We start from the raw sequence: 12,455 nt of genomic DNA on the forward strand, positions 1-12,455 counted from the left end.
GAATTTGTGGTATCCTCTTACAGACTGAAAACAATGACATATTCCTAAAAGTGACTATATCGTTTAAAAAAAAAAAGAAAAAAAAAAGTGCAGCTATAAAGTGCAGAAGTCTACAGGGCTTTGCCTGCCCCATCTATGTCTGAACATCGGGTCCTTCTCAATGGACTAAACTCCAACAGTACCTGTTAGTGTTTAAGGTTGCCAGCACTCTTCATGTTCTTGCGTCTCTGTCACTAAACTCAAAGTTGGAGTAAGAGTTCTGCCATATGGCCAGATGCTGCTGTAATCCAGATAAACGATTCCCCTACAGTAGGGGGATTTTTTTTTTTTCTCTGCAGAAATTGACACTTCCAGTGGTGTCAGTCTCCTATGTCCCACTGCACTTAAAGCGTTTGTTAACCCCCCCCCCCCCCCCCCAAAAAAAATGTTATATGACACAGTGCTTGTCCTGTGTCATTTGGCCCCCTGTAACACCTAAAAACCTGGCCGATCCTGCTAGTTTCTCCCCACCCCTCTGTAAACTGACCACGGTGTATGATGGCTGCTGAGCCTGACACCGTGGTCAGTTTACGTGCCTCTGTCATCAGCAGCTATCCTCTGTGCTCCTGTGTCCTCCTTCTCCCTCCCCTCTCTGTCTGTGTGTGAGCCGCCCCTTCCTCCGGCTCTTATAACACTAACCTGTATACACCATCAGCACTGCCACCTATTGCATGTCCCCCTCTGTGAATGATTTATAAATATAAATGCTGTAAATACCTCATTTAAGAGACGAGATTCGGATCACATGACCAGCCAGCTCTCTCCTCCTCTCCTCTTCTCCTCCCCCCCTCCAGACTGACATCAACAGAGGAATCTCAGCCCCACCCACTGCATCTTTCAGAGGTGGAAAGAAGAAAGCTGGCTGGTCATTAGATCGCAATCTCAGCAGTGAAATTATTTGCAGAATTTATTTTTATAAATCACACACACAGAGAGGGGGACACTGCAATAGGAAGCAGTTCTGATGGTGTATACAGGTTAGAGAGGCTTTCTCCCACTGAATGCTACATCACTATTGTGCCTTATGGTGACATAGAGGTCAGCAGGAGGCACAGATGTGTAGCACTAAGCCCCACAAGAGCCACTGATTTTGTTCCAGGCTCTTTCTCACGGTAAACAGTCTATAGGTTGCATTTTTCAAATTTTATTGCATGTTAACTTGTCTGGATCTTAGGGAAGCCGTGGGATAGTCCAAACACTGAACAGTAATGAGAGGCAACTCTTCTCTTTGCAGATACTTCCTTAACAATCCCTTAAGCAATAGGACAGAGAATGGATGACACCGGGACACCATAAGTAAAGTTCTAGGCCAGGCAAGCCTTAGTATTCATGCACCAGTGGTTACCGCAGAAACAGTCACTAGCAGTGGTAGCTGGTGGGTTTTGATTTTAGGGGGTGGCAAATAAACCACTCCCAGGTATTTCCACCCCCCCCCCCGCCATTAAGGTGGTCGCTTCGGTGTCCTCCAGCATGGTGGGTGGTGGGCTGCGGGCAGTGACTTTGGTGTCCTTTAATCGAGCAGTTTCTCCACGCCCTCCACCATGCATCTCCTCGTCCTCCTCCTAGGTGCTAGGCATCTAATAGGATCACCTGACACTTTGGCCAATTGGGAAATGATTGCACGACCTGCTTCATGATTGGTGGGGAGGAGATTTAGTGTGAAAATAGTGAGTATTCATTTGCTGTCGTCACACAACCTAGTGGGATCGGGGAGTCAGTTCTCTGCGCCCCAAGCTCACCCTTTTTTGAAGCCTATTAGAGCCTCTGGCTCTAATCACATGCTTTAAAAAACCACCCCCTCAATTGGGACCAATAGCCAGGCTCCTTGTGTTTAGATCATGGATTGGGGGGGCGTTACCCATGCACCCCAATGGACAGGCTGCCACTGGTCACTAGGATCCTTCACTCAGTTCTGTATTCAGTATCTCCAGGTACTTGGGTGTCACCATCTAGGCAGAATCTTCCAGACCACATCTCCAGTGAAACCCCTGTGAGATTTTTCAGCAGGATAGGCCCCCCAGATGTGCACAGCTGGGACCTCGAGGAATGCAAGCAGAACCATCAGCTGAGTTGCCAAAAGGGCAGCAGCCCTTTTGGCTGGGAAACTCTCCTGCAGGAAAAGAACACTGCTGTCTAGAGCTCCAAACTATTTATGCCCCTGGGGGCATCCTCCCCCAGGGATTGTCTGGAGCCATGTAATTATTAAGGCTGCTAATTCGACTGTCCTGCCCACTACATTCTGGAAACCTCAGGGGGAAACAATCAAATCTGCAGCCTGCAGAGCCTAGAGCAGCCAAAAGTAATCACAAGCTGCTCCGATGATTACAGAAGCCTAGCCTGCTAGCAACCTAACTAGGGGGGTGCCACATCTGACTTAAACTTCCAGAACTGTAAGTTTCTGCAGTAACCTCGGGGAACGATTTCTTTGGACTACAGCAGTGTTTGGCAGCACGGGCAGTGGGAGAACAAATATTTCCTTTTTTAATTCATAAGTAGAGCTTTTACGCAAGAGTAAAGTTAACCACATTGGTACTAGGCTATAATTTCCTATCATTACCATACCATTTTTCCATTTTCAGTGAACAGTACCAGTTCTTTAAAGAATTCCAGGTATGGATATTTTTACATACAGTAGTTATATTGGCTCAGCTTGAAGCAATGTATGTGGGACCCTCCTAGAAGCTGGGAACACAATAGAAGGCATCTATTACTGCGGTGACTTCCACTTGCTTTTAGGTCCCGTGCCAAGCAGCTGCTTTATGGCGTTGTGAACACACTAGATTGGCCACTTCCATGGGCCCTATTCAGAGATCGCTTTGCATTTTTTCAGTGATTGCAAAGTGTGAGTGGTGGGGCGGTGATGTCTCGCTCTTTTTCTTATCCAGTCAGAGAATGCTTTGCATTAGTGTGAAAATGTAACACAGGGGCCCTGGAAGCAAGAGGAGATCATTGGAGTAGTGGTGTCTACTTCAATGACTTCCAGCTTCTAAAGGGATCCAGTGGCATATGATGTTGTACACCCACTGCTGATCCCTAGTGTGGTGTGTTTTGCCTGTGTGGGGCCCGGGGGGTGGGGCCGAGTCCTGCATTCTGTGAATGAACACAGATGCAGGACTCGGGAGTGCACCCGCACGGGTGTTCACCTAGGAGAGCACTTCTTCAATGTGGACACTCGATGTGGGTGGAGCCAGGAGCTCTGCTGAGGGACCCCAGAAGAGGATGTTCAGGGCCACTCTGTGCAAAACGAACTGCTTTTTTTATAATTTATTTGATGCTAATTTTTTATTATTGTTTAATATCTACTGTATTAAACTGTATTGTAATTTTCCTGTCCCCCCTCTACATTGTAAAGCGCTACACAAACTGTTGGTGCTATATAAATCCTGTGTAATAATAATAATAATAATAATACGAGGTATTGGTATTGCACACCTTTTAAAGGGGTTGTAAACCCTCATGGTTTTTCACCTTAATGCATCCTATGCATTCCCCTGCCCCAATTTTACTTACCTGAACGCTTTCATTCTTCGGCCAGGATAAAAGTTCTGTCCTGATTGGGTAGATTGATAGCAGCAAAGCCATTGGCTCCCACTGCTGTCAATCAAATCCATTGACGCGGCGGGTGTCCACCTAGGAGAGCACTTCTCCAATGTGGACACTCGATGTGGGTGGAGCCAGGAGCTCTGCTGAGGGACCCCAGAAGAGGATGTTCAGGGCCACTCTGTGCAAAACGAACTGCACAGTGGAGGTAAGTATGACAAGTCTGTTTTTTTTTTTTTTAACAAAACTTTACAATCCCTTTAAAGTAATTATTCTTGGATTAAAGATGGTATATGGATATTCTCTCAAGGATACAATGCAAAAAAAAAAAGATTTATTTTCATCCCAAACTATTTTATTATCAATAAGAAAAGCAGGATATGAATAACCCTAAAATGTTAAAACATCATACCACTATACAATCCGTTTATTAAAGTGATTGTAAATGATCATTCAGTTTAAAATAGAATTTTGTATAGATCTAAAAATAGATTATAAATACCCTTTTTCCCTTTTTTATAAGTAATCACATTCCCTCTGTTCTCAGCAACATAAGAGCTGAGGGGAAGAGAAGCCGCAGTACACTGATCTTCCTAGTGATAGGCTGTGCAGCAGAAGTGATTCAGGACAACTCTGATCATTGGAGGAGAGTACACTGAGTTCCCAGCATAGCTAGAGAACTGACCACAGTGTGTTCTCCTACTTTATGTGGTCAGTTTATAATAGGAAAGCAGAGGGAATGCCAGGAATTCCAGGGATTTTACACAAAGGAAGCAATACAAAGAGAACAGGATACTTTCTCATACAAGTACATGGTACAGCAGGCACATATCAAGAGTATGAAATATTGGGGCAACATGTAAGATTTAACCCTCTCATATGGCTATTTTGCACCCTAGTAATGGAAATCTAAATGCTACTCATTTGAATATAGGACGTTGGTTGTCCACAGTCCACTGCTAGGGATGGGTAAATGAGTTCCAACGCATTTCGCCGATGAGACTTCTTCAGGAGGATACAGATGAGCGGTTGTAATCTATAATGGAAAACAACCACACAACACACCAGGACATGCACACACCCTGTGGGTTCATCACTGAGCACAAAGATCGGCACAATCAACACGCCAAAAGAAGGGGGGAGAACCTTCACACAAATAGGAAAACCAAAGTTAGAAAAAGCCCCAAACTCCCAATTTATAAACTATAATAATTACCAATATATCAACCAAAAATGTGATGACATGTGGTCACACATCAAATCAACACCGCCCAAGTCCCAAAGATGTAACAATTAGATAGTATAGCAAAAGAGTTTTGTTTATGTGGCTGAAATCGCATCCCATCAACTACTGATAACGGAGTGGCTGTATTATAATACAGAAATTAACTGGAGTGCCAAATCTTCAATAATATAAACATGGTACAGCAAACAGGCAAAAATGTGAACTCTACATCAACCATTATTATATGTGATAAAAATTGCAGTAATCACTATATGTGGTCACTGAAAATCCACTATACGTTCCCTTTAAAACATAAACAGTTCTATAAATTTTCTGGTCTCCTCTGGTTGCCCGGCAAGGTACAAATGAAAAATAAAATGATATTTTCACAGAGTTCCAATAAAAGAATCCTGACTATTCAAGTGCTTCAGCTGCAAAAGAAAACCTTTGCCTTATCTTGACTGGAATTCAGTAAATCACTCAATGTAGGCAGTATATTGCAGAGCTGAGCCAAGCTGAGCTCCCCTACCCACCCAGTATAATCGTATCATGTCTTATTTAAGCTAATGCGTTTACAAAGGAAAATGATACCCGATTAGACAGCATAATAGTTTTGTAAATGAGAATGTCAGGTTTAATTCACTATCAGCAAAAATGTATTATTTCATTTGTGCGATGTCATAAATTTCTGGTGACTTCAAAGGTACTGCTTCTAAATTCAAATTGGCTTCTCCCAGGAGATACAGAGGGACAGGGAGCGTCTATTGTACGCCAATCTGTGTATTTAAGTCATCCGAGTAACTACGCTATAGAGTTTGTACCATGGAGGTGCGCACACGCATTCTAAACACTTCTATTGAAAGTGTTATTTTTATTTATTTCTTTGGCTAACCTTGAAAGGCATAAGCCATTTATATCAGCCTGTGGAGCTTGCTGTCTAATGGATTTACTATGGTCACACACTTATGTGCAAACATGCCAGGACTAGGATAGAAGCCCAAAAACCTTATAGCAGCCCTCAAAATTTCCACTCGCCTTCTCGCATTTGGCGAGTGGAAATAAGCTGGAGTAGGCAGAAGCAGAGGCAGCCTGGATCCTGCGGAAGGAGAAGTGGCGCCTGGTGGTCACCCCAGCCCAGACACAGAGCTCTGTGCTGCTGCTAAGGGGAAGTCTGTGGCCACTAGGCCACATGTCCTAACAACCACACCAACCTCATCTCCTCCACGCACATCCTCACTGCACATCTCCCCCTCCAGCGCTGACTCGCCGCCACGCAGAGTGCTGGATCTGGGCTTTCCCTGGCTGAATGCTGAGGCAGAGAACAAGAGGGGCTCTGTGTGTGTCCACATTCCTCCAAGGCAGTATCTATGGCACTGAGCAGCTAGGCTCTCTCCCTCCTCCGTGCACTGTCTGACCAGCTCCTCTGAGACTGCGCTCTGCCCACTGAGACTGGAACATGATTCCCAAGACGTCCAACCATGTCATGCCCACCATAAAGAACCTGTCGGTAGAGAGCATCTCCAGCAGACTTGTCCATCTGCAGAGGATCAGGAAATTGTTTAACAGGTGAGATCATCACCAGGGACAAGTGTCACAAGTCATGGGAAAGTGCGAGTCTTGGCTCCATGCTCTGTCTCTGGACCCATGCACATACCTCTAGGGGCATAGTGGAATGATACTAGGCTTGCCAACCAAATTCAATCAGATCAAACCTTCATACCTCCAATGATGTGCAACCAGGCCTGGACTGGCCAAAGAGCACACCAGGAATTTGCTTAGTGGACCGGGGAGCCCACTGGGCCACATGTGCCAACAAGAGCTGGCTAATGCCTATATACATATTGGTCCATGGCCTGTTGATGACCAGGCCCCACAGCAGGAGGTAACAGGTGACTGTAGTCCAGACAAGGCTGACACAGACCACAGTTGCCGCTTATCTCCCGCAATGTGACCATACCTGTGTCTCCTCTCCTGACTCTCCTGCTCCGCCAACAATGTCATCTTATCAGTAGCGCAGGGGGTTGGGAGGAGCTGGAGATATGCACAGAGATTCTTTTCATATTAACAAGTGGGTAATCACCCGCTTGTTAAAATTATTCGTATCTGCAACGCCTCCTGCCCCCTGACCTGCTGAACAAAAAAAAAACTGAGGAGCTCATTGTACTAACTATGCAATATTAGTACAGCGATCCCCCTGCTTAGCTATTGTGTTCTGACAAGGGGACTGCCCCCCTCCCTGCTATAACACACCGGTCAGTGCTATTGGCTGATCAGATGCCGATCGGCAGCTGGTTCTCCAGCAAGCCCATTAGACAGAAGCAGGATCTTAGGTCGGCTTTTGCTGGACAGAAGCAGGATCTTAGGTTGGCTTTTGTCAGACAAAAGCAGGATCTTAGGTTGGCTTTTGTCGGACAGAAGCAGGATCTTAGGTCGGCTTTTGCCGGACAGAAGCAGGATCTTAGGTCAGCTTTTGTTGGACAGAAGCAGGATCTTAGGTCGGCTTTTGTCATACAGAAGCAGGATCTTAGGTCGGCTTTTGTCGGACAGAAGCAGGATCTTAGGTTGGCTTTTGTCGGACAGAAGCAAGATCTTAGGTCGGCTTTTGTCGGACAGAAGCAGGATCTTAGGTCGGCTTTTGTCGGACAGAAGCAGGATCTTAGGTCGGCTTTTGTCAGACAGAAGCAGGATCTTAGGTCGGCTTTTGTCGGACAGAAGCTGGATCTTAGGTCGGCTTTTGTCGGACAGAAGCAGGATCTTAGGTCGGCTTTTGTCGGACAGAAGCAGGATCTTAGGTCGGCTTTTGTCAGACAGAAGCAGGATCTTAGGTCGGCTTTTGTCGGACAGAAGCAGGATCTTAGGTCAGCTTTTGTGGGACAGAAGCAGGATCTTAGGTCGGCTTTTGTCAGACAGAAGCAGGATCTTAGGTCGGCTTTTTTCGGACAGAAGCAGGATCTTAGGTCGGCTTTTGTCGGACAGAAGCAGGATCTTAGGTCGGCTTTTGTCGGACGGAAGCAGGATCTTATGTCGGGTTTTGTTGGACAGAAGCAGGATTTTAGGTCGGTTTTTGTCGGACAGAAGCAGGATCTTAGGTCGGCTTTTGTCGGACAGAAGCTGGATCTTAGGTCGGCTTTTGTCGGACAGAAGCAGGATCTTAGGTCGGCTTTTGTCGGACAGAAGCAGGATCTTAGGTCGGCTTTTGTCAGACAGAAGCAGGATGTTAGGTCGGCTTTTGTCGGACAGAAGCAGGATCTTAGGTCAGCTTTTGTGGGACAGAAGCAGGATCTTAGGTCGGCTTTTGTCAGACAGAAGCAGGATCTTAGGTCGGCTTTTTTCGGACAGAAGCAGGATCTTAGGTCGGCTTTTGTCAGACGGAAGCAGGATCTTAGGTCGGCTTTTGTCGGACGGAAGCAGGATCTTATGTCGGGTTTTGTTGGACAGAAGCAGGATCTTAGGTCGGCTTTTGTCGGACAGTAGCAGGATCTTAGGTCGGCTTTTGTCGGACAGAAGCAGGATCTTAGGTCGGCTTTTGTCGGACAGAAGCAGGATCTTAGGTCGGCTTTTGTCGGACAGAAGCAGGATCTTAGGTCGGCTTTTGTCGGACAGAAGCAGGATCTTAGGTCAGCTTTTGTCGGACAGAAGCAGGATCTTAGGTCGGCTTTTGTCGGACAGTAGCAGGATCTTAGGTCGGCTTTTGTCGGACAGAAGCAGGATCTTAGGTCGGCTTTTGTCGGACAGAAGCAGGATCTTAGGTCGGCTTTTGTCGGACAGAAGCAGGATCTTATGTCGGCTTTTGTCGGACAGAAGCAGGATCTTAGGTCGGCTTTTGTTGGATGGAAGCAGGATCTTAGGTCAGCTTTTGTCGGACAGAAGCAGGATTGAGGTTGGTTTTTGTCGGACAGAAGCAGGATCTTAGGTCGGCTTTTGTCGGACAGAAGCAGGATCTTAGGTCGGCTTTTGTCGGACAGAAGCAGGATCTTACGTCGGCTTTTGTCGGACAGAAGCAGGATCTTAGGTCGGTTTTTGTCAGACAGAAGCAAGATCTTAGGTCGGCTTTTGTCGGACAGAAGCAGGATCTTAGGTCGGTTTTTGTCAGACAGAAGCAAGATCTTAGGTCAGCTTTTGTCGCACAGAAGCAGGATCTTAGGTCGGCTTTTGTCGGACAGAAGCAGGATCTTAGGTTGGCTTTTGTTGGACAGGCTACAGTACACACTAGCTGAATGTCGGGCTGTTTCTGTTGAACGAGCCAATACCAGCTGATATTATGTACAGGGTGACAACCCTAATGTGTGGTTTAACTGCAAAACAAGCTTTTTTGTTTTTCTGCTATAAGTTTGCTGCAGAAGATTTGTGGTTAGTTCTCCAAGATGTTTGGAACAATCTACATGCAGAGTTTCTTCAAAAGGAATGTCAGCACTGGCTGTACCTAGAAGAATTGATGCTGGCTTTTGAAGGCAAAGAGTGGCCCCACCGAATATTGATTTGATTTGGATTTCTCTTCTATTCATTTACTTTTCATTTTGTTAATTGATAAAAAAAATAAACTATCAACACCTCTATTTCTCAAAGCATTCTTCATTTACAGCATTTTTTCACACATGCCTAAAACTTTTGCACAGTAATGTATATTCTGTAAACTTTCAGCAAATATTGAAAAAGGCAACAGGCTTGAATTCGGAAATAACAGCTTTGTATTTGGAAATTAGGATATTTTTGGAGAGAAATCTCCAAGTTGAGATATTAAAAAAAATGAAGCTAATGCAATGATATCTTTGACACACTGGAACAATCAGCACATCCTGAATTTAAGTAATAAAAATATCAATTATTTTTATCTTCCTTTTTTTTTTTTTTTTTTATTGTAGCCACTCCATAATTTGCTAGCGGAAGCCAATGAGGCAGTGGATATGATGGACATCATTCTGGCCCTTAAAGGTCTGGGGAATTCTGGACAAGCAGCTAGCATTAAGAAGATTCTGAAGTTCCTTCCAAGAATAATTACCACGGTCTCCAACCTACCTCTACCCGTGCAAGTCGCAGCTGCTCTGGCCCTGAAGAACATTGCAATAAAAAACCCTGTTAAGGTATTTGTAGAGAGAACTTTGCTGCATGTAGGCCCCCATGGCTAAAGCAAGCAGATGTAGAAGAATTAAAAAATAACTGCCAAAAAAATTTTTTTGTTCTGTTGCCCATGGGACAAAATACACGTGGTGCTTTGCCCATGTTGCCCATGTTGCTAGGTGCTTCCTGAAATTAGGTATGAGGTTGGACTGAGGATTGGAATGAATTACATCAAAGTACAAGCAGCTAGAGAGGTCAGGGATGGCTTAATTTAAAGCACTTTATCTCTTGTGCATTTGCCTTGTGTCTTGTGTCTATTTGCTCTGTCCCTTAAAGCTGAACTCCAGGGACCAACTGCAAGGGTCAACTGCCCATTTGTTCTACGGCAGTAATGGCGATCGTTGGCACCCCAGATGTTTCCGAACTACATTTTCCATGATGCTCAACTACACTGCAGAGTGCATGAGCATCATGGAAAATGTACTTCCAAAACATTTGAGGTGTCAACAGGGGCGGACTGACAACTCATGGGGCCCCGGGCAATAGGAGATTATGGGGCCCCCGGGCAATAGGAGAAGATTATGGGGCACCCAGGCAATAGGAGATTATGGGGCCCCCAGGCAATAGATTATGGGGCCACACAGTATACATACACACACATACAGTTTACACACAGACACACAATATACACACACAGTATATACACACACAATACACAGCATACACACACTGAAAAGGTACTGGAGAGGCGGGGCAGCTATAATTTTGGGATTATTTTAAAAAAACACAGATTTTTACATACTCTGCCTGATTTTATTGAGGCTGGCAACCCTGATGGGGCCCCTTAGTAGCATGGGGTCCTCGGGCAGTGCCCGAGTGCCCAAATGGTCAGTCCACCCCTGGGTGTCAAGGCTTCCCATCACTGGTCTAGGGGATGATATCATTACCTTAGTCCTCACTCCTGCAGGCTTCTTCCTCTTTGTGATTTAGGAGCACTGAACTTTATGGAGATGCGTTATAACGCAACGGAATGTTTATGGTCCTAGTGGTTGATCACCAGCAACTGTGGAGTTTTGCTGGACCCCCAGAGGAGTTTATTGAAGTTTTGAAAGGACAGGAGCTCCACACCAGCTTGTATAGACTTTTTTAATGATTTTTATTTTGTAACAGCCACTGCGTTTCTGGGGCTCAGCACTCTACTTTTATCAGAGCCAGATAAAGAAGGGACTTGGATTGGAAAAGCTTTTGTGCTAAAGGTCCACCGACGGGTGGCAGCTCTCTGATCACCTTTTGTACAATGCAGGAACAGCAGTCCTGCGTTGTATGTGAGGATGTAGAGTTAGACAGAAAAGGAGTTAATCGAATATGGGGGGGAAGCAAAACAAGCATTTAACCCTTGCAGTGAAGGGCGGGGGGGCCACTGCATGGGTAAAGGTTTTTTGCCCAGACTTTAACTTTAACATGATTTGTTCTGAAGCTATAATGACATATGCCAACTCTGATTCGTTCTTGTTTTTAAAAATATAAATTAAAGTGGAACTAAGCCTTCCTGTCCTCTACAGTCAAGGAAGCTGCTATCCTAACCTCTGTTTGATAGCAGTTGCCATGTGCTTAGTTAAGACACCATCCATTTGAAGGCTTGACAGTTCTGTTGGAAGCACAAGTAACGGAGACAGTTATATGCAGTACAGCATGATTGTTATACTCACTGTGGACCCTAAGGGGTTATTCCTCTGCATTGTGTAAAAAGGCTGTTTGGTCCTGTCTTCTCTGGTCCTCCCTTTCTTCCACAGTCTCCACTCCATCTCCTGATAGTACAGAGCCTTGGGGGCATTCTGCACATGCTCAGTTTGTTTTTTTAATTAGTTTTTTTTCGGGAGGGTGCATGTGTTCAGCACAGGGCCAATTAGCACCGTCCAGATGGAGGGTCAGGGGTCATGCAGTCTCATAGGACTGTCAGAGAAGAATGAAAACTCCTACAAGCTTTAACCAGACACTGATAGAAGTCACAAGACTGCTATATATTGCTGATAAGAAAAGGTATTTAGCAGTTTGTATTTACTAAAATAATTGCATTTCCATGTTATGTGTACTGTGGGGCATTGGTACCCTTTCCTCAAGTACCCCCAACAGGCCATGTTTGCAGGTTTTCCCTTATGTTGCACAGGTTCTTTAAATCAAAGTCAATGGCTTGGTATTTTGGACAGCTATTTTAGCTAAGAGAACATTCCCAAAACATGGCCTGTTGAGGGTACTTAAGGACAGGGTTGGAAACCACTGTTGTGGGGGACCAAATATAGTGAATGCAGGGTCCTAATTTTAGTAACACTTTAACGGGTTCCCGACCAGCCGCGTGGGCGAAACGACGTTACCTTACATCGGGCACGTGGCGCCTAGGGGACCGCGATGATCGGATTTGTTTCAGAACCGATCAGTCTCAAGGCCCAGGCCAATGATTTCTGGCCTGGACCTGCTGATTGGTTCTGACAAATGAAATGCTTCCCCTGCCTGTAATTGTAAACGCAGGCAGGAGAAGTGATGTCGTCTCCCTCTCTGGAATTATTTTCCGTTCCAGAGAGAGGAGAGAGGACAT

At 45.3% G+C, this 12,455-nt stretch overlaps 1 protein-coding gene across 1 annotated transcript in view; it reads left to right on the forward strand.

The window, feature by feature from the left end:
* LOC143926554 (vitellogenin-1-like) overlaps nt 1-12,455 on the forward strand; it is a 269,217-nt gene that overhangs the window by 108,895 nt on the left and 147,867 nt on the right. The window contains exon 11 of the mRNA XM_077450393.1: nt 9,667-9,885. Within this exon, the coding sequence (XP_077306519.1) occupies nt 9,667-9,885 (219 nt within the window). The remainder of the gene's footprint in view (nt 1-9,666; nt 9,886-12,455) is intronic.

This window comes from Lithobates pipiens, unplaced genomic scaffold (assembly GCF_037356315.1).
Source record: "Lithobates pipiens isolate NorthernLeopardFrog02 unplaced genomic scaffold, aLitPip1_a1.2 Scaffold_23, whole genome shotgun sequence".
In the NCBI taxonomy this organism is placed as follows: domain Eukaryota; kingdom Metazoa; phylum Chordata; class Amphibia; order Anura; family Ranidae; genus Lithobates; species Lithobates pipiens.